This window comes from Aspergillus brunneoviolaceus, assembly GCF_003184695.1.
Source record: "Aspergillus brunneoviolaceus CBS 621.78 unplaced genomic scaffold BO95scaffold_23, whole genome shotgun sequence".
Classification (NCBI taxonomy): Eukaryota; Fungi; Ascomycota; class Eurotiomycetes; order Eurotiales; family Aspergillaceae; genus Aspergillus; species Aspergillus brunneoviolaceus.
The window spans coordinates 355264-372226 of record NW_020290753.1 but is presented as its reverse complement, the minus strand read 5'-3'; the positions used below and the strand labels follow the sequence as shown (position 1 = coordinate 372226).

The 16963-nt window shown below is 49.6% G+C and overlaps 8 protein-coding genes across 8 annotated transcripts; 5 read left to right on the top strand and 3 right to left on the bottom strand.

The window, feature by feature from the left end:
* The first annotated feature begins 2393 nt into the window (after positions 1–2393).
* On the top strand, positions 2394–3797 carry BO95DRAFT_441567 (isocitrate lyase/PEP mutase family protein). Its single transcript, XM_025586206.1, has one exon. It carries the CDS (start codon positions 2808–2810, stop codon positions 3576–3578), a length of 771 nt encoding a protein of 256 aa, XP_025443655.1. The 5' UTR covers positions 2394–2807; the 3' UTR covers positions 3579–3797.
* Positions 3798–4799: 1002 nt separating this feature from the next.
* On the top strand, positions 4800–5830 carry BO95DRAFT_481180 (uncharacterized protein; the record flags this gene model as incomplete). The annotated part of the gene is made up of 3 exons (XM_025590192.1): positions 4800–5220; positions 5282–5403; positions 5510–5830. 3 exons carry the CDS (start codon positions 4800–4802, stop codon positions 5828–5830), a joined length of 864 nt encoding a protein of 287 aa, XP_025443654.1.
* A 475-nt stretch (positions 5831–6305) lies between these two features.
* Positions 6306–7196, top strand: BO95DRAFT_493834 (kinase-like protein; the record flags this gene model as incomplete). The annotated part of the gene is made up of 1 exon (XM_025590773.1): positions 6306–7196. The coding sequence occupies one exon, from the start codon at positions 6306–6308 to the stop codon at positions 7194–7196; it is 891 nt and encodes a 296-aa protein (XP_025443653.1).
* A 197-nt stretch (positions 7197–7393) lies between these two features.
* On the bottom strand, positions 7394–9636 carry BO95DRAFT_91261 (cyclopropane-fatty-acyl-phospholipid synthase). The gene is made up of 7 exons (XM_025592327.1): positions 8902–9636; positions 8763–8825; positions 8064–8708; positions 7972–8003; positions 7887–7902; positions 7588–7821; positions 7394–7530 (listed from the first exon to the last, which is right to left on the bottom strand). The coding sequence occupies exons 1-7, from the start codon at positions 9172–9174 to the stop codon at positions 7426–7428; spliced, it is 1368 nt and encodes a 455-aa protein (XP_025443652.1). The 5' UTR covers positions 9175–9636; the 3' UTR covers positions 7394–7425.
* A 1611-nt stretch (positions 9637–11247) lies between these two features.
* On the top strand, positions 11248–12060 carry BO95DRAFT_513404 (SDR family NAD(P)-dependent oxidoreductase; the record flags this gene model as incomplete). The annotated part of the gene is made up of 1 exon (XM_025591608.1): positions 11248–12060. One exon carries the CDS (start codon positions 11248–11250, stop codon positions 12058–12060), a length of 813 nt encoding a protein of 270 aa, XP_025443651.1.
* Positions 12061–12108: 48 nt separating this feature from the next.
* Positions 12109–14515, bottom strand: BO95DRAFT_441565 (DUF4246 domain-containing protein). Its single transcript, XM_025586205.1, has 5 exons — positions 14269–14515; positions 14163–14215; positions 14022–14100; positions 12981–13973; positions 12109–12886 (listed from the first exon to the last, which is right to left on the bottom strand). The coding sequence occupies exons 3-5, from the start codon at positions 14058–14060 to the stop codon at positions 12290–12292; spliced, it is 1629 nt and encodes a 542-aa protein (XP_025443650.1). The 5' UTR covers positions 14061–14100; positions 14163–14215; positions 14269–14515; the 3' UTR covers positions 12109–12289.
* Positions 14049–14615, bottom strand: BO95DRAFT_91208 (uncharacterized protein). Its single transcript, XM_025592326.1, has 2 exons — positions 14269–14615; positions 14049–14215 (listed from the first exon to the last, which is right to left on the bottom strand). The coding sequence occupies exons 1-2, from the start codon at positions 14568–14570 to the stop codon at positions 14188–14190; spliced, it is 330 nt and encodes a 109-aa protein (XP_025443649.1). The 5' UTR covers positions 14571–14615; the 3' UTR covers positions 14049–14187.
* A 159-nt stretch (positions 14616–14774) lies between these two features.
* Positions 14775–16754, top strand: BO95DRAFT_410864 (GMC family oxidoreductase; the record flags this gene model as incomplete). The annotated part of the gene is made up of 1 exon (XM_025584197.1): positions 14775–16754. The coding sequence occupies exon 1, from the start codon at positions 14898–14900 to the stop codon at positions 16752–16754; it is 1857 nt and encodes a 618-aa protein (XP_025443648.1). The 5' UTR covers positions 14775–14897.
* Positions 16755–16963: the final 209 nt, after the last annotated feature.

Genomic DNA, 16963 nt, shown 5'->3' with positions numbered 1-16963 from the left:
TTTATTATAACTAATATTTTTCTAATATCTAAAAACTTTAATAACAGCTGTATATATATATTTTTTAATAATTCTAAAAAATATTCTTTAATCTGTGCTTAATTAGATAAACTTAATTTTTAGTAGAAAAATAAAGTTATAAAATTAATTATTTATTTAAATTAAATATACTTAATAGTTCGGAATAGTAGGCGACAGATAATTATAAAATATAAAATTTAATTCTAAAAGTTCTATTTATTATAAATTATAAAGGCTTAGAAAAAATAATAATTAAAAAAAATTTATATTAAAAGAATAAATAAATATCTGTAATAGTTCTTTACTTAATATTTAATTAATTATTTATTTAGATACTACTAATAGTATTTTTTTTTATAATTCTTATAAAGATGGTAGTTTATAGAACTAGTTTTTAAGTTTTTAATTCCCGGATGTTGCAGAATATAAAGACAGGTAATATAGTAGATATAAGAAATTCTATTAAAAAATAATATATTTTTTTAAAAGCTGTTTTATATTATTAATATTTTTTTTTAATTAAAGTAAAATAGTAGTTTTCGAGTTTATATACAGGCTTTAAAAAAGATTATTTTTTGCTATTAATTCTAAAAAGTAAAGTACTTTTCTTTATAAATTAAATATAGAATAATCTTCCGATTTTTTATAACGCACGTAATTTAAAGATTTAAAAAAGAAGAAAAAATCTAGCTTAAAAAACTTATCTTAGTTTGAATATTATTATAATTTATAAATATTTAAGAAACAGAAGAAGAGGGCTTAATAATATTTTCTAAAAATAAATTAAATAACTATAATTAACTTATAATTTTAAGATTACTCTACAAATAATAGATATAAAAAAAAAATAAAAACTTCTATAAAAATAGTTTGTTTTATTTTAAAATATACTTTTATATAAATATAATTTATTATATTTTAAATACAGTTAAAACGCCTGCCGCATTTTATTTATTTTAGTTAATTAGATTAATCAGATTAGTCAGATTATTTTAATATTTATAAAAAAAATCTAAAAAAAGCTTATATAAAACTTTTTATAAAAAATATAATATCTATAAAAGCTGTTTAAATAATTAAAAACTAATCTATTTAGTACTAAGATATAAGAATTTTAAGTATAAAAAAAAAAAAAAAAAAAAAAATACAGAAAGACTTTAAAATATATATTATTATTATATAAAAAAGTTGGTTAAACTAAATAAATAAAATAAAATTAGTATAATTAATAGCAGGTCTCTAGAATATTTAAAGTTAAAAAAATTAAACAGATTAAAAAGATCAACTGGATAAAAAGAATAAAAAAAATTAACTAGATTAAAAAAATAAAAATAGTAGACTATTCTTATAGTATTTAATATTTAATAAAATAATTGTTAAAAAGTACGGTTGCCGAGAAAAACTATATAAATAATATTATATAGATTTTTTTTTAAATTTAATTTATTATACAGATAATTTAGCTTTTTTAGATAGAAATAAGAATATAATAAACTATCTAAGCTAAAGTAAGAAAAAGAATAATAAAATAAAAATAATATATTTATTTTTAGTAGTTTAATTATTGGTAAATATACAGTTTTTCTAATATTATATATTATAATTAAAATATACGGCTTAAACCGAGCTGTAATTATATATTTTTATATATATTTTTTACTATAAGAACTATAATTTTATAAAAAACTAAATTTTATTAATACTATCAGAAATCTCTAATTAATTTTTTAAAATAGAAATAAAAAAGATACTAATACTTCTTTTAGTTATTTTTTTCTGATTTTAAAAACTTATTTTTATATATTTTTAAATAATAATTAAGATAGTTAGATTAATAATCGCTTAATCTAAATATATTTTAACTGTATTAGAGCCTAAATAGATATAGCAAGCAGGTCTTAGTATTAAGAACAGTTAAGACAGTTAACTATCTTTTTTTTAGCTATACTGCGGTCAGGTATAAAAATTTTCTTAACCTGGCTATAACCTGGCGGTTAGGTATAAAAATTCCAATTAACCTGACCTGACCTGGCCGTTAGCCACTCTAATTATAACTATACAGTTAAAATTTTTTTATATTTTAATCTGACCGCCAGGTTATAGCCAGGTTAAGATTAAGATATAACGGTCAGGTTAATCCACTCTAGCTTTATATATATATATATATATATATACTTGCTTAAAGATGAATTAATTCTGCCGGCAGAATAATAAGCAAAAACTTATTTGCCCGATGGCGGCTATCGTCCGCCGTAGCTATCCTTTTCCTGACCCGAGGGACGAACGGCCAAGACATGCCGCTAGCCAAGACTGGCAGTGGCCCGGCGTCGGCGTCCTGTTCAAGCTGATGCGACCAGCAACCGCAACAAGCTCTGCTTTTAACATGAAGGTAATCAAATCAGGAATACATGTCCAAACTACCTCGTAAGGTATAGCTGCAGGCTTCCTTTTCCGGCCACCAAGATATCATCGGGTTCATGGAACATACCATGACTCTCCAATTCAAGAACTAGCCTCTACTGCCTAGAGCTGAATACGAGCCGGCTGCCTAGATGACTCATTTTCTCGAGCTTGATTTTCGGGCTGTCTTGTTCATGCTGTAGCGAAGACTCCTTGAATTGGATATGTATAACTTGAATGAAAATCCATCACCATAAAGCTTATCCCAAGACCGGACTCAACAACCGCTACCACCACTTCCCCGGGGCCATCCAAGATAATCTCCCCTTCCAGAACCGAACCCCCTTTCTCCCAATTCAAATACAACAACCAAAAGGCAAACCACAATGACCACCCCTCAAAACACGCTCGCCCAACACTTCAAATCCCTCCACCGCCCGCGCCACCCCTTAATCCTCGCCAACGTCTACGACGCCGCCACCGCCCAAACCGTCGCCTCCTTGCCCTCCGCCCGGGCCATCGCAACCGCCAGCTACGCCGTCGCCGCCGCTGCCGGCACGTCGGACGAGGAACTCCCGTGCGACGAGCTCCTCGGCTCCGCGACCGCCATCGCCTCCGCCGTCCGCCCCACCGGCAAGCCGCTCAGCATCGACATCCGCGACGGCTACAACACGCGGCTCCCCATGATCGTGCAGGAGCTCCTGGATGCAGGGGTCGTCGGCGTCAACCTGGAGGACTTCGACAACGCCGCCAAGACGATGTACAGTCGCGCGGAGGCAGTCCAGCGCATCCGGACAGTGTTGGGCAGGGCGCGCGCGGCGGGCGTGCCGGACTTTGTGGTCAACGCGCGGTGCGACGCGCTTCTGCATGGCGGCACACTGGAGGAGGTGATTGCGCGCGGGCGGGAATATTTGGCGGCCGGGGCGGCGACGGTGTTTGTGTGGGGTGGGGCGACGAGGGGTGGGACTACGCGGGAAGAGGTGGGGCGGTTGGTCGAGGCGTTTGAGGGGAGGTTGAATGTTAAGGCTGTTCCTGGGGGTTTGACAACGAAGGAGTTGGCGGCGATGGGGGTGGCTAGGGTGAGTGTGGGGCCGGCGTTGTTGGTCGCGGCGTTGGAGCGGGTCAGGGAGGTTGCTGAGGGGTTGCTGACAGAATAAGGTGGGGGGGTCTGAGGTAGTGGATTCTGTGGGCGAGGAAGGATCTACATGTTGGCAGTGGAAATTATGGGGATCGATGCATGTGCGTGTGAACTGAAGGAAGCGGACACTGTGTACAAACACTTGCGAAGAATTCGTGTATATGATTCCATATCAAATATCTCGAGCCGGTCAACGATCGTCATTTCGGTGATGCGATTGCGTCCCCTCCCCACCCAAGATTGTCAAGTGCAAGCGCTCCATAAATTGTCAGGATAGGTAATACTGTACACCCGGCAGTGGTTCATGTACGAACATAAGGGAGGCCATCGATTTAGAGACCGAGAGGATATGGCGCCCGGATACGGAGCAGAAGACGATGTCTGGGATGGGATGTATGAAATCCGGTCGGCACAGACTTACGGTGCGCCGCGAAGACGCGGAGCGGGCTGCGAGGTTGAGGTGGGCGCGAGGGGGGGGTTTATACTCGCAGATAGCAGAGACCCAGGCATATCGATCTTACGTTCGTTATGGGTATTGCATGTTCGAGATCTGTGCCCGCATCCGAGTGGACTCCAGGGTCGTAGACACGGAGAGCCAAGCCGATCGATGAGAATACATACTGCGGACCACACCTACGGGCTCCACCGAGCCGCTGCAGACAGTTCATTCACTTCTGTCTGCGTCCCAGATATGGCAATGGGAGACTGATTATCACTCGGCCTACGAATCGGCTAAAACTCCGTCGCAGACTGATGCGCACCTCCAAATACCACTACATTCAACTAATAGAGAAGGAACTTCTAAGTCTAGCTGACGAGCCTGTTCCTCTAGCCCTGCTGCTGAAACGCAGGGTCTTCAGGGAATGAGCGTGGACTCGGGCGAATTGCACGAAGAACGGGATAGGCTTGGCGCAAGCGAGTCGAAGGGTTACCAATTGAAGGTCTCAATAGCCCGAGATTAAACTTCGGGGTTGGTATCCGCCCGCGAAATTTCATTGTTTGACACCGCGGTACTCCTCCTTACACGGCTCGTATTGAGAGCATGGATTTCGAATGGTGCTAGGTAACTAGTAAAGCTACCTGAGAAGTGGGAATGATGCTGGAGGCGATAAATCAGAGGAGATGTAGACTTTTCATTCAGACTGTGGCCAAGACGTATATATTGAGACAGCCCCATCGCGTCTGTCGTTGTTCCGTGTCACGTAGACTTCCTGCGATTCTACCGCCTCGATTGTGAAACATGTCGGCTAAACCAGAATATGATCACCGAGAGTCCAATGAGCTTTTGCTCAAGCGGGACCATTACATCGACCAGATGAATCGATCCCGGCGCTGGGCCTGTCTGCGACCGCTCATCTACATTGGGGTGGCGGTGGTTGGGTTCGTCGAGATCATCGTGTTTTTGGTATACTTGGTCGAGACGAGTAGGCAGCCGCCCCTGCGCGATCTGAACGGGTTGGTTCCGGATTGTAAGAGCCCCCCCCCCTCGCTTCCGTTGGCGAAGATGTTCCCGCAACAACGGCTGACAGACACGATTCCTTGCCCGAATCTAGTCCCCACGCATCAAGTTCTCTTCCGACTCGACCCCATGGCCGTCTCGGACCATCGAACTGAGAGCTCTAAATCCGCCACGAAGGAGAATTGGCTTTCGTACATGCCGCGTGAGTAGGGTCGAAGCGACACAGCTTTTTTGCCGAGGTCTAATAGGGTAATGATGGATAGGGGGCAATGGGTTCATCGCGGTGAACCACACGGAACAACTGGAATACGTCCTGTCCCCGCCGATCGAGAAGTTCGGCAAGAACCTGTACGCGGTGGCGGTCTTCCACCAGATGCATTGCCTGGTACGTGAGAGTGGTTCAGCACCCTCACTCACCATGCCTCGTCCTTCAAATAATTCTTGCATTTTGATGGAGTAAAACTGAAGAAGTCTGATGTATGAATCGAAAGTACGCAATCATGTCCGCATACGACGACCTCGTCGCTGGCACATCTTCTATGCATAAGGCCCGCGACGCGCATGAACACGACCATTTCCATCACCACGGGCATAGCGACGACCCCACCGAGGGTCCCAACGGCCATGTGAATCATTGCTTTCAATACCTGCGGGAGTCGCTGCTGTGCTGCGGTGACACCGCCCTGGAGGGCCAGGGCCAGCGGGCGCAGCCTGGCACCGACGGGACCGGGGCGGTGCATGAGTGTAAGGACTTCGATGCGATCATGGCGTGGGCGGATGAGAGACGGATTATGGACGGTAAGCATCCGTGAGAACACGTTGAGCGCAACCAGGCAAGCAGATGTAGATGGGAGTATACATACTCTTGCCTTTCATTATAATTCCTGTGATAGTTGAATCTCATGCATTGTTGGATTAAACTTGGTTTCAGCGAGAGGGAATGGGATGGCAAGTGTACTCGTCCTCTATACCAGTGGAAAAAGGGGGATATCTTTGTCTACGTATACTCAGTCTGAAAGACATTTCGAAGATATTATCTATGATCAACATTTATGATGTGTGTAAGCGCAGACGGTCTGTGCCAGCTTTGACCGGGATGGAGTATTCCGGGCTGTTATATGAGGGCTTTGTCTGTTCCTGGTCCGGGGGTAATGCAATCTCAATTGCACATGTGGACGGAACATGGGCACGAGTGCATTATAAATATCATTTTGATACAACACAAGGCCATCAAACACAACATAAGTCAACTCTCCGTCCCACAAGCATATCTGAACAGACAGCAAGATGGAGAATCCCAACCCCGACACTCTCCGCCTCCTCAGCGCCACCGGTAACCGCGGGGTGTGGCAAGTCGGAACCGACAAGATCCTGAAGGAATACCCCAGCGACGACGCCCTCTGCACCGAGGGCGCGGTGATGCGAGTCCTGGCGCAGGACCCCGGGATCCCCGCGCCGCGCGTCCTCCACGAGTGGATCGACAGCAACCGACGCTACTTCATCCTCCAAGAACGCATGCGCGGCGAGACACTCCAAGACGCATGGCCCCGCCTGTCCCAGACCCAAAAGAAAGCGATCGCCGCGCAGGTGGGCCAGGTCCGCCAGCGGCTGCGCCGGCTGACCTCGCCGTGCATCCAATCGGTGGGTGGAGGCGCGTGCTATCCGCCGTACGAATGGGGGTTCCGGAACCGCGTGCAGGGCCCCTTCGTCTCGGACGCGGACCTGCGAGCGGCGATCCGCTCGTACCTGACCGGCATTCTGGACCGGGAGCTGCCAGACCAAATCCTTGACAACCTGATGGCGTGCATGCCCGCGTCCGGGCCCTACGTCCTCACCCATGGCGACCTCCACATCAGCAATATCATGGTGGATGGGGACGGGCGCCTGGTCGCCATCATTGACTGGGAGTACGCGGCGTACTATCCTATTTGGTTCGAGTATCTCCTGGTCGCGCGGGGCAATGTCGACCTCGATGATGCGGAGTGGAAAGAGCTGCTGCTGCTGCAGTTTGAGGCCCAGGGGGATGGTCATCCGGACGCGGTGCAGTTTCGCGATAGCATCTTCCTCTTGAAAGGGTATCCGTACCTGGATGACGGAGAGCGAGAGATGCTGGCGAAGCTCTGTTCGGGGGATCATGAGATGAAAAGAAGAACCGAGCAGGTCTTGGACAATAGCTAGGATTCACTGGATCTGTTGTTCCGTGCCAATCCCTTGGCGGGGATGCTATCTCCATGCTATCCCCACCGAAAGATTCTGGACCCTTGGATTCAGCACATGCGATAAAAACATGATAATATCTATCAAACTGAATATAGACACATGGATACTCTATGCAAGAAAATAAAGATCTATGATCAGACCCAACACACCAAAAATCAAAGTAAACCAAGAGAAATAACAAGCCCATCTAAGCCTCTGCCAACATCGCCAAGTTGCCAGGCCGGCTGAAAGTGACTTGGGAAAGGTGCAAAACCTTCGTATCGAATGCAGCCGCTGCATACGTAAAGTAATACTGTTGTACCAAGTCAGAGCGGATCCCGCTATGGGGACAGACACGTTTTCAACTCACGATATATTTCCGGTAAAAGACCTCCACGTCGCTTTCCGACAGGTTGTACTTTTCTCGCACGAGGGGGGCAATGATGCCCCGAAAATTGTGCTGGAACTTGTTACTCCATTCGTTGAGACATCTCACATAGTGGGCGCCGTATTGCTGCACGGATTCCAGATCGAGTCGGGCGTTGGAACTTTGGACTGCTTCCAACAGTCTGGTGACGCTGGGGCAGTGGCCTCCGGGGAAGATCTATTCGGTCATGAGAATTAAGTCCATGTTTGCGAAATCCGAACTCTGGCGAAGAATAGACTTACATATCGACGAATGAACCTAAAATAGAACTCTATGTTAAACCCAGACCCAAAGAAAAGAAAACCCTCAACGGTGCCAGACACTCACCCCTCTCCCTTAGGAAACATATTCTTATATCTCTGCAGACGAATTAGCTCCGAGTTTCCGAGAACCCGCATCTCCCATGGGACACCACTCACCGACTCGGGCATGATACTCGACTGGATCGAGACAATCCCGCCCTCCGGCTTGAGGAACCTATCGACGGTCTCCCAGAACGTCTGCAACTCATGGTCGCCCATCGCCTCCATCATCTCCACGGCGACGATCTTGTCGTAGGGCACCTCCGGCACCGGCAACAGGCGATAGTCACACAGCAGCACCGTGACCTTCTCCTCGAGCCCCAGGGCGCGCACGCGCTTTTGCGCCCGCTGGTACTGCATTTCGGAGAGTGTGCAGGTCGTCACGCGGCAGCCGATCGTTGTCGCCGCGCGGATCGCCATGCTGCCCCATCCCGTCCCGAACTCCAGGATGTGATCCGTGGGCTGCGCATGCACGTTCGCCAGCAGCTGGTCCAGCTTGCGCATCTGCGCGGCTTCCAGGGTGTCGCTGGCGTACTGCGGATGCGACCGGGCCAGCCAGATCGGACAGGAGTAGCTCATGTCCGGGGAGAGGAACGCCTCGAACATCCCGTTGGAGAGGTCGTACGCGGCGACCATGTTCAGACTGGCGTTCTTGAGGGTGCCCGTGTCGACGGTGCGGAAGAGCACATCCGAGATGGCAGCCACAAATCGATATGGGGTGGTACTGAGGTTGGACAGGTGCTGTTCGTTTTCGATGAAGAGCTGGAGCGGAAACGGGTCAGCGCTGCAATTCGGGTTTTGGTGTTTTAAGTGTACCTCCATCAGTGCCATCAGGTCTGGCGTCGAGAACTCTTCTAACATGAAGGAATCGGCAAAGCCCTGGGGAATCGAGCCGTGAGCGGGGGTTTTATCGATAGAGGACCATCAAGCCGGCGCGCGCGGTAGAACGACTCACAAGGTCTGCCGATACAAGGACTCGGAACCAGAACGTATCCCTGTGGACATGTATGACACCTTTGTGTCCTCCGTTCCCTTGACCGGATCTCCACTTTTCTCCGTCGTGAGAGTAAATCTCCAGGGTCCCAACTCTTATATTAGATAGAATTGATAGGACTAGATTCCTGACTAGGCCGACAGGAACCGCAGCCGTACCCAAGGATATGAGGCTAGTTTGTGCCCTATCCAGTAGCTGCTTGCCCGTCGAGCCGAGCACACGTCCCAAATCCATTGTGGTTTCTCGTGGATAATACTGCCGGACCAGTCTGCGTTGACCCGAAAGTCTGGATAATACCAATTTGCCGAAAGGTTAAGAGGCAAAACATGAATCGATCATGTGTGATAATGTGCCCGAGTGAGAGGACGAAACGTAGGATTTTATAGGCTCAACACAGACAGAGCTGGCCTAGGACTAGTCAGTTTCACAGGAAGAGGGACAAGCCTTGATGGTAAGGCCATGAGGCGTTGACCTGCTCTCATTGCCTCATGGCGGCACTCCAACAAGCGTCGGGGCGTTTTGCTTGCCACAGAATCACCGCTGGATATAGTAAGCATCCACGCCGAGATTGGTCAACATCAGCCAGAGGCGTGTAATTTTAAGAATCGGAACCTCGAATGACACCGTGATTACGTCGGGTACTGGTCCTTGTAGCGGTCAGTGACTGACAGATAGGGCAACGGCTCCACCACGGCGGGGTGGTCACGAGCACATTTATGCCTTGTTCCTGAGCGCTACATCCCAGATCCTGCGAGCCACTCCAATGAGTATGACTAGTTCATAGGACGTGAGAAGGGATAGAAGCAGCCACTTCTTTCAGCCTCTTACACTGCCAAAGAAGAACGTCGTTGCTCTTGAGTCGACATTGCGTCGACAAGCAAGGTTTCCCCACAAATCACACGGCGACAGAATACAGCACACAGTGTACCGTCAAATGCTCATTCACCAGCGTGAGAATTAAGCGTGATAGTGCCGGCCAATAATATCGACTTTCTTCCAGCAATTAGAGTACCAAAGGCTTCGGTGGCCAGAGCCTGTCCCGGTCGCTCGAGGCTATAGATCGGTCAGTTAAGTCAGCAGAGGTAACTAACTTTGAACTAATTAAGTGCGCCACTAGCGTCCCAAAGGAAGGAGAGTTCTTATCATGAAAGAAATAAAGGAAGAAAGCCAATGGTTCACTCTAGGCTCGAAGTATAAACGAATATACTATAGCATAAACGCAAAGCCCGGAAGACTATTCAGTAGAGCAGTCTTTCAGAGGATCGGCAGCTTATATCTGTGACCATATCTCTCCTCGGACCGTTGAATGGTTTGGAAAGCATTGTCACATCACTCGAATTAGTTGTAGAGAATATGGGAGATTGCGGGAATGTTGAGAAGATCTACTGCCACACCCCTGAGATAGACAGTCAGCCGCGTGGCTAAGGCCAGGTACTGTACCCCGCCCGGCTTTCCCAAAAGCGGCTCAGCCCGCAGGATTCTGGCGGGTTACCCCGCTGCGGGCTCGAATCCGGACGGGTCGGGCTGTGCCCAGAAGATCTCGTATACAAGATAACCCTAAGGCATTCGTGCATCAGATCTGTTGACCGAAGTCTCGTGTGAGATTTTAGTATGTAAGCTTCACAACGAACACGAACCGGGCATCCGGCCGCGGTCCAATCGCACTGCCTACAGCCTATGAACTTGAGGTGATACGAGGAAGGATACCCATCCACCGCGCCAACGCTAAGATAAACAAAGAACATAAGCAGGAGTCAGCGACAACACACCATGACTATTTGTTGGAATATCGGCCCGGTCACGTAGAAGCCTCGGGATATTTCTGCTCCGAGCATCACGGAATCGAGCCCATCTTAGCTCCAAGATGACGAACCTGCATCTGTTCCGGTGCTTTAGATTCCGATGGTAATCGACCCAGTCGCTTGTACTGTACCTGCTCACTCGAGGGCGAGACGAGTGGGTAGAAACCAAGGTTTACAACCCATTCAATTGCAAGGTCTAGACCAGAGAACGTTGAGACCCGACTCCCAGGGTCAGACAAGCCGCCTGGGTGGTACTGATTCAAGCAATCTGCGAGTGGGGGCAGTTAACCTATACCGAACCAATGAACTCACTTCTGGAATGCATAGCCCAAGCCCATCTCATGCTAGCCAGCGAGGCTAAGGTATGCACACATGAATAATGACTAGTAACCAGCAACCACGAGACAAAGCAAAGCGCAAACCCCGCTCTCCTTTTCCCTTTCCCCTCCCCGCTTCCATCACCAAAAGCCTCACCACCCACGCCTGCCTCCCAGACGTCAAAGAAATGCCTTCTGACAGCAAAACCTACATCCTAACAGGCAGCTTCTCCGGCATCGGCCTCGCGATCCTCACTCACCTCCTCACCCCGAAACACCCAGACACCCCACCACCCACAATCCACGTCCTCGACCTCGCCTCCGCACCCCCAACCCTCCCCGCCACCCTCCCGACCGCAATCATCCACTTCTACCCGAACACCGACGTAACCTCACGCGCAGGGATAACCGCCATCTTCGACCGTATCCTCGCCCAGTCCCCTCAGATCGACGAACTGATCAACAGCGCAGGGATCTGCCCCCCGCCGACGATCGGCGGGTTCGAGAACGACGAGCTCTTCGATCGAGTCCTGGACGTGAATCTGAGGGGCACGTGGATTTTGGGGACGGAGTTTTTGAAGCACGTCCTAAACAAAGACGCGGACGCAGCGGCCGGGAATCCCGGAGCTGCAGGAGGAGGGGGTGTTCACGTCCGCGCCGCGATTGTGAATATCGCGTCCAGGGCGGCGTTCTCGCCCCCGCCGGGGATGGTCGCGTACGCGACGAGTAAGTATGCGGTGCTGGGGTTGACCAAGGCGTGGGCAAAGGAGTATACGTCACGTGGGGTGCGGTTGAATTGCGTCGCGCCGGGGGGCACGCGGACGCCGTTGGTGGACTCGGCGTTGACGGAGGGGATGATCGATGCGTATGCGGAGAGCGCGCCGATGGGCCGGTTGGCGGCGCCGGAGGAGATTGCCAGTGTGGTGGGGTTTTTGTTGGAGGGCGGAGCGGGGTTTGTGAGTGGGCAGATGGTGGTGGTCGATGGGGGATATTATCTGTGAGGATGCTGCTTGACGAGAAAAGGAGGTAATAGGTCATGAAAGGAAATTCACCGACGGTTGTTATTGCTCTCTCGATGGTACTAAGCTTTTCTGAGAACGAGAAAAAGAAATAAGTGAGATAAAAGGTACAAAGGACTTGTCTCATGGCACCGGTCCCTGGCGAACACGTACTCATACATGAATTTGACAATTAAGCGCATCGGACAATCAACAGCAAAGATGTACCAGGTCAGTGACTGCAGACTGGAGGCATGTTGTGGTGGTCGAAAAGCCATCCTTGGTCTTTGGACACTGCCGATTGCTCCTCCATTAGTTCCACTCGAAGATCCTCAGCCTCCTCTTTACCGATCAGATTATCACCGCCCAGATATTCCTGGATCATATCCTGCAGCTCTGTAGGCAGCCATCTGGCAAGAACTTCATGACGCGCACGGGCAGTCTCCTCGAACCAGTCCGCTTGCTGCGGAGGCACGTTGGCGGTCGAAATGATCTGGAGATTGGGATCCACCAGAAATAAGGTTAGAATCTTGCGATGGCCCGATCTTGTCGGATCGGCTAGTGCGAAAGGTATCACTCGATGCTGGACAATATTTGGGAATGTGAGAAGACGACCCTGTCGGCACTCCACGCTACCGAGGACTTGAGTGAGAGGTCCACCCAAATTTCCGGTACCGAAAGCGCCTGGAACCCATTCGCAGGGGCAACCTTCGTATTCTGAAAACTCCACAACATCGTCCAAGTTAAGCCGCTGGCGGAAGCAGATTCTGCCAGGAGTGATATTATGGTTCGAGTAGTAATAAACCGCGGTTGCACAGATATGTTCGTTCTACCAAATCGGAGTGACGAATGATGCCGAATTAGTTTCATTTGATAAATCCGGGTGACGAGAGATATAATGTGGTGAAAGAAAGGTCACATACCATTCTCCCTGCAATATGCCAGGACCCACCCGCGTATGATGGCTTCTCCGGGGTTAACTCAATATTGGTCAACTTGACGATAACTTGCAACCCATGCTGCTGAAACATAGTTTTCATATCCACCTCAATCTCAACCGGGGGAAATGGTTCAAACTCTCCGATCTTGGGAGGAGGGAGTCGGTGCAAAACTCTCCACTGGCGCAAACCATTAGACCAGTCGTCGGGCATGGGCTCTTCATGTTCAGGGTCGACTTCGGACTCTGTATGTTCCTCTGGCTCAGGAGGAGACATATCAGGCCCGCTATAATCGATCCGGTTGAAATTTCGGTACGAGTCATCGGTCAAGGGTGTCAGAGTCTCATTCCACAGAGGTACTGCACAGGTAATAATTTTTTCAATGACATCGTAAAGCGCGCAATGGATGTCGGGGCGGAGATTGTTGATGTAGGAGGCAATGCGGCAGTGGCCGTCAGGGTAGATCTTAACATTGCAGGGAAGCCATTGAAATCGACGGCTGTAGTCCGCGGTTCGGTAAGGAGAGCGATCTGGCCGACGCGCATGGGTTCCGCTCTCATCCGGAACAGGTAGGATCTCACCTCTTCCAGTATGTTCCAAAAAGTTGGGAAGGTTGATTACACCATTCCTCAAAATCCGCGTGCGACCATAAGCCAGCGGATACAGGGACGGATGTACTAAATTAACGATTTTTCGGTCCGACGAGGGGTGGTAATCTTTCTTGTCGGCTGGAACCTCTTCAAGTGGACGCACGGCCGCGAGAAGGGCAAGGCGAAGATCTTCGGGAACGATAGAGTCGGATTTCATGATACCCTCATCGAAGACCTTGACCATGTCTTGGCACAAAAAGAACTCAGCCTTGTACTGAAGCTCTTCAATGATCCAGTCAATCATGTCGGTAGTAAGGGGAATCATTGCGGGGATGTCTTGCTCCGTGATCTCACGTCGCCACCTTGCAGCGATGTGCTTGTTGAAGATCTGAAATCAATCAGTACTCCCCTGCTGGCGATGCAGATAGGCACCGGCCTTTTTGAACCATCTGGGCTTGTCCGTGATTCTTTCCATTATCTGCAGCATGGCTAACTCCCATGACGTTCTCTGGCCCCTTCACCTTGTATCAGAACTTTGCTTCGTGGCTTCATATGCCTCCCCGACACATAGGCTCACCCGATCATAATCAGTGGAATAGGTTCTACAGCATTTGGGAAAGGATTTCCAGCCTGAAACACAGGTTAGCAAAGCCTGTTCAAACTAAAGAGAATTGACCACCGACCAGGTAAGCAAGAGGGCGATTGAAACCCGGCAAAGCGACTTGGGACACTTGAGGTCTTGTCGATGACATAGCGACGGTGAAACGATGAGAGAGTAGCAGAAGCGCAGTAGCAAACGTGAAAAGCAAATATGAATCAATGGAAAGGAGGGAAAAGAAAAAAAGAGGAAGGCAAGCGAGACGCAGCTTAGGAAAAGTGGCGACCGTTCAAAAAAGGGTTGTGTTGAGTTAGTCGTTGAGTGAAGTGGGGTGAGGTTGAAGGTCAAGATGAGAGAAGTTCCGACCCGCAGGAAGACAGTGGGCATGACAAGCCTGAGGCCAGTAAGCTTTCGGCGGGCTATAGAGACCCCGGTGCCTCACCCTCCAGGCGACCCGCAAAGTCCAATCTACCTGGCAATCACTATATGTTTGCTTTTTACCCTGCTGCATCCTACCTCAGTCACATTTTGATCGGCAGACTAAAGCTCGTCTCATGCGTACATTGGCTGTCACGCTGCGGCAGCCTTATTGTATAGTGCACTCTTGAGTTTTGTTGACCTTAAGAACAGGGTCTCATCCAGAGGTAAGATTCGCTTTCAATCAACACGGAGACGTCTCGGCCACTTTTCTTCACTCCTCCTAACTTCACCGCCATGTCTAACTACAACACTGACTCGACCGAAGGGCTTAGGAATGCCATCTTCGACTTCATCATCGTCGGTGGAGGCACTGCCGGCCTGGTCGTTGCCAACCGGCTGACCGAGCGATCCGACGTTCGCGTCCTGGTCCTCGAAGCTGGCACCAACCGACTCGACGATCCTCGCACCCAGATCCCAGCCCTGGGACCGACAACATATGCAGACCAAGACTTCGACTGGGATCTACCAACCCTACCCCAGGAACAACTACATGACCGTTGCCTCTTTGGCACCAAGGGCCGCACACTCGGAGGGTCCTCTGTCATCAACCAGGGATTAGTAGTCTACCCGTCGCAGGCTGGTTTAAACACCTGGGAGCAGCTGGGCAATCCCGGTTGGAGTTGGGATGATTTTGCACCATACCTGCGCAGATTTGAAACTGCTTGCGGGCCCTCGGATTCCGTGCGTGACCATTTCCCGGGCATGCAATATGATCCCGAAGCGCACGGCCAAGACGGGCCCCTGCAAGTCTCTTTTGCAAACCAGTACATGCCCGTCCATGCTGCCTGCTGGCAGGGCTTCCGCGAGCTGGGATATCCTGCAAGCACAGATCCCATCCAAGGCAAAGGGATCGGGCCATTTTTGGCAGCTGGTGCGGTGGATCCGGCTACACACACCCGCAGCCATGCTGGCGCAGCTTACCTGCCGGGACCTGTGCAGCGAAGACCGAATCTGAGGGTCGTGACAGGGGTCCATGTGGATCGGCTAGTCCTTGAGGAAGACCAGTCCGCCAGGACCGTCCGGGCTATGGCCGTCGAAGTATTTCACGGCACCCAGACGTACCACATCCGGGTCAACAACGAGGTGATTCTGGCTGCAGGCGCTGTCCAGACACCGCAACTCCTCGAACTCTCCGGCATCGGAAACGGTTCCTTGCTCCGCGCCCACGGCATCAATCCGACCATCGAAATTCCCGGAGTGGGTGAGAACCTGCAGGACCACGGGATTGTCAGCTTCGGGTACGAGGTAGCAGACGGAGTATCCTCCTTCGACGAGATGGCGCATAATCCAAATGCCGCTGCCGCTGCCATGGCCGCGTATCAGCAGGACGGCTCCGGTCCACTAGCCATGGTGCCATACATCTGTGCTAACATGCCGTGCGTCGACCTGCCACACGCGGAGCGAGCCAGTCTTCTGCGCATGATCGGCGAATCTTCTGGACTGGGCCTGAAACAGGCGCAGGTCCTACAACAACTCCTCGAAGACCCAGATGAGCCCACCTCGCAGTACACGCTCTTGCCCTTCCAGCTCGACCCACGTCAAGGATCCAAGGGCATCAAAGCCCTCATGTCGCCCGCCCACCCGGGGAACTTCATCACGCTCGTCTCGACGCTATGCTATCCGCTGTCGCGGGGGTCGGTGCATATCCGCTCCGCTAACCCCAGGGATCATCCGGCTCTTGACCATGGGATCCTCCGCCACCCCATTGATCTTGAGCTACATGCCCGCCACGCGATGTGGATGGAGAGGTTGGCCGCGACGCCGTCGATGACTGCGGTGCTCAAGGAGAACGGCGTCCGGCTGCATAGCCCCGAGCCACTCACCGATCTGGAGCAGGCCAAAAAAGTGACGAAAGAGCTGCTGCTCTCTACATTCCATTTGGCAGGGACGTGCGCCATGATGCCGCCAGAGGACGGGGGCGTGGTCGATCCCCGCCTGCGCGTGTACGGTACCACGAACATTCGTGTCGTCGATGCCAGTATCTTCCCATTGGTGCCGCGCGGGAATATCCAGGCGACTGTGTTTGCCGTCGCGGAGAAGGCTGCGGATCTGATCAAGGAGGATCTTGAGGGTAAGCCGGATGGGATCTAAGCATGCTGTCTACTACGTTCGCATTATGTTCTTTGGATTAGGACACTCTGCTCAAGCTGCGGCAAGCTCAGGACTTCCGGAGTGCTTAAGATGAGCATATCGGTCGGACTCTCATTAGACCCACTGGTTTGAATTTTTTGTGACCGTGTCATTGCAAGGAGACTTCCATGCCCTCTTTGCAAACGTTCCCGCGAAGAGCGTTCAGGATA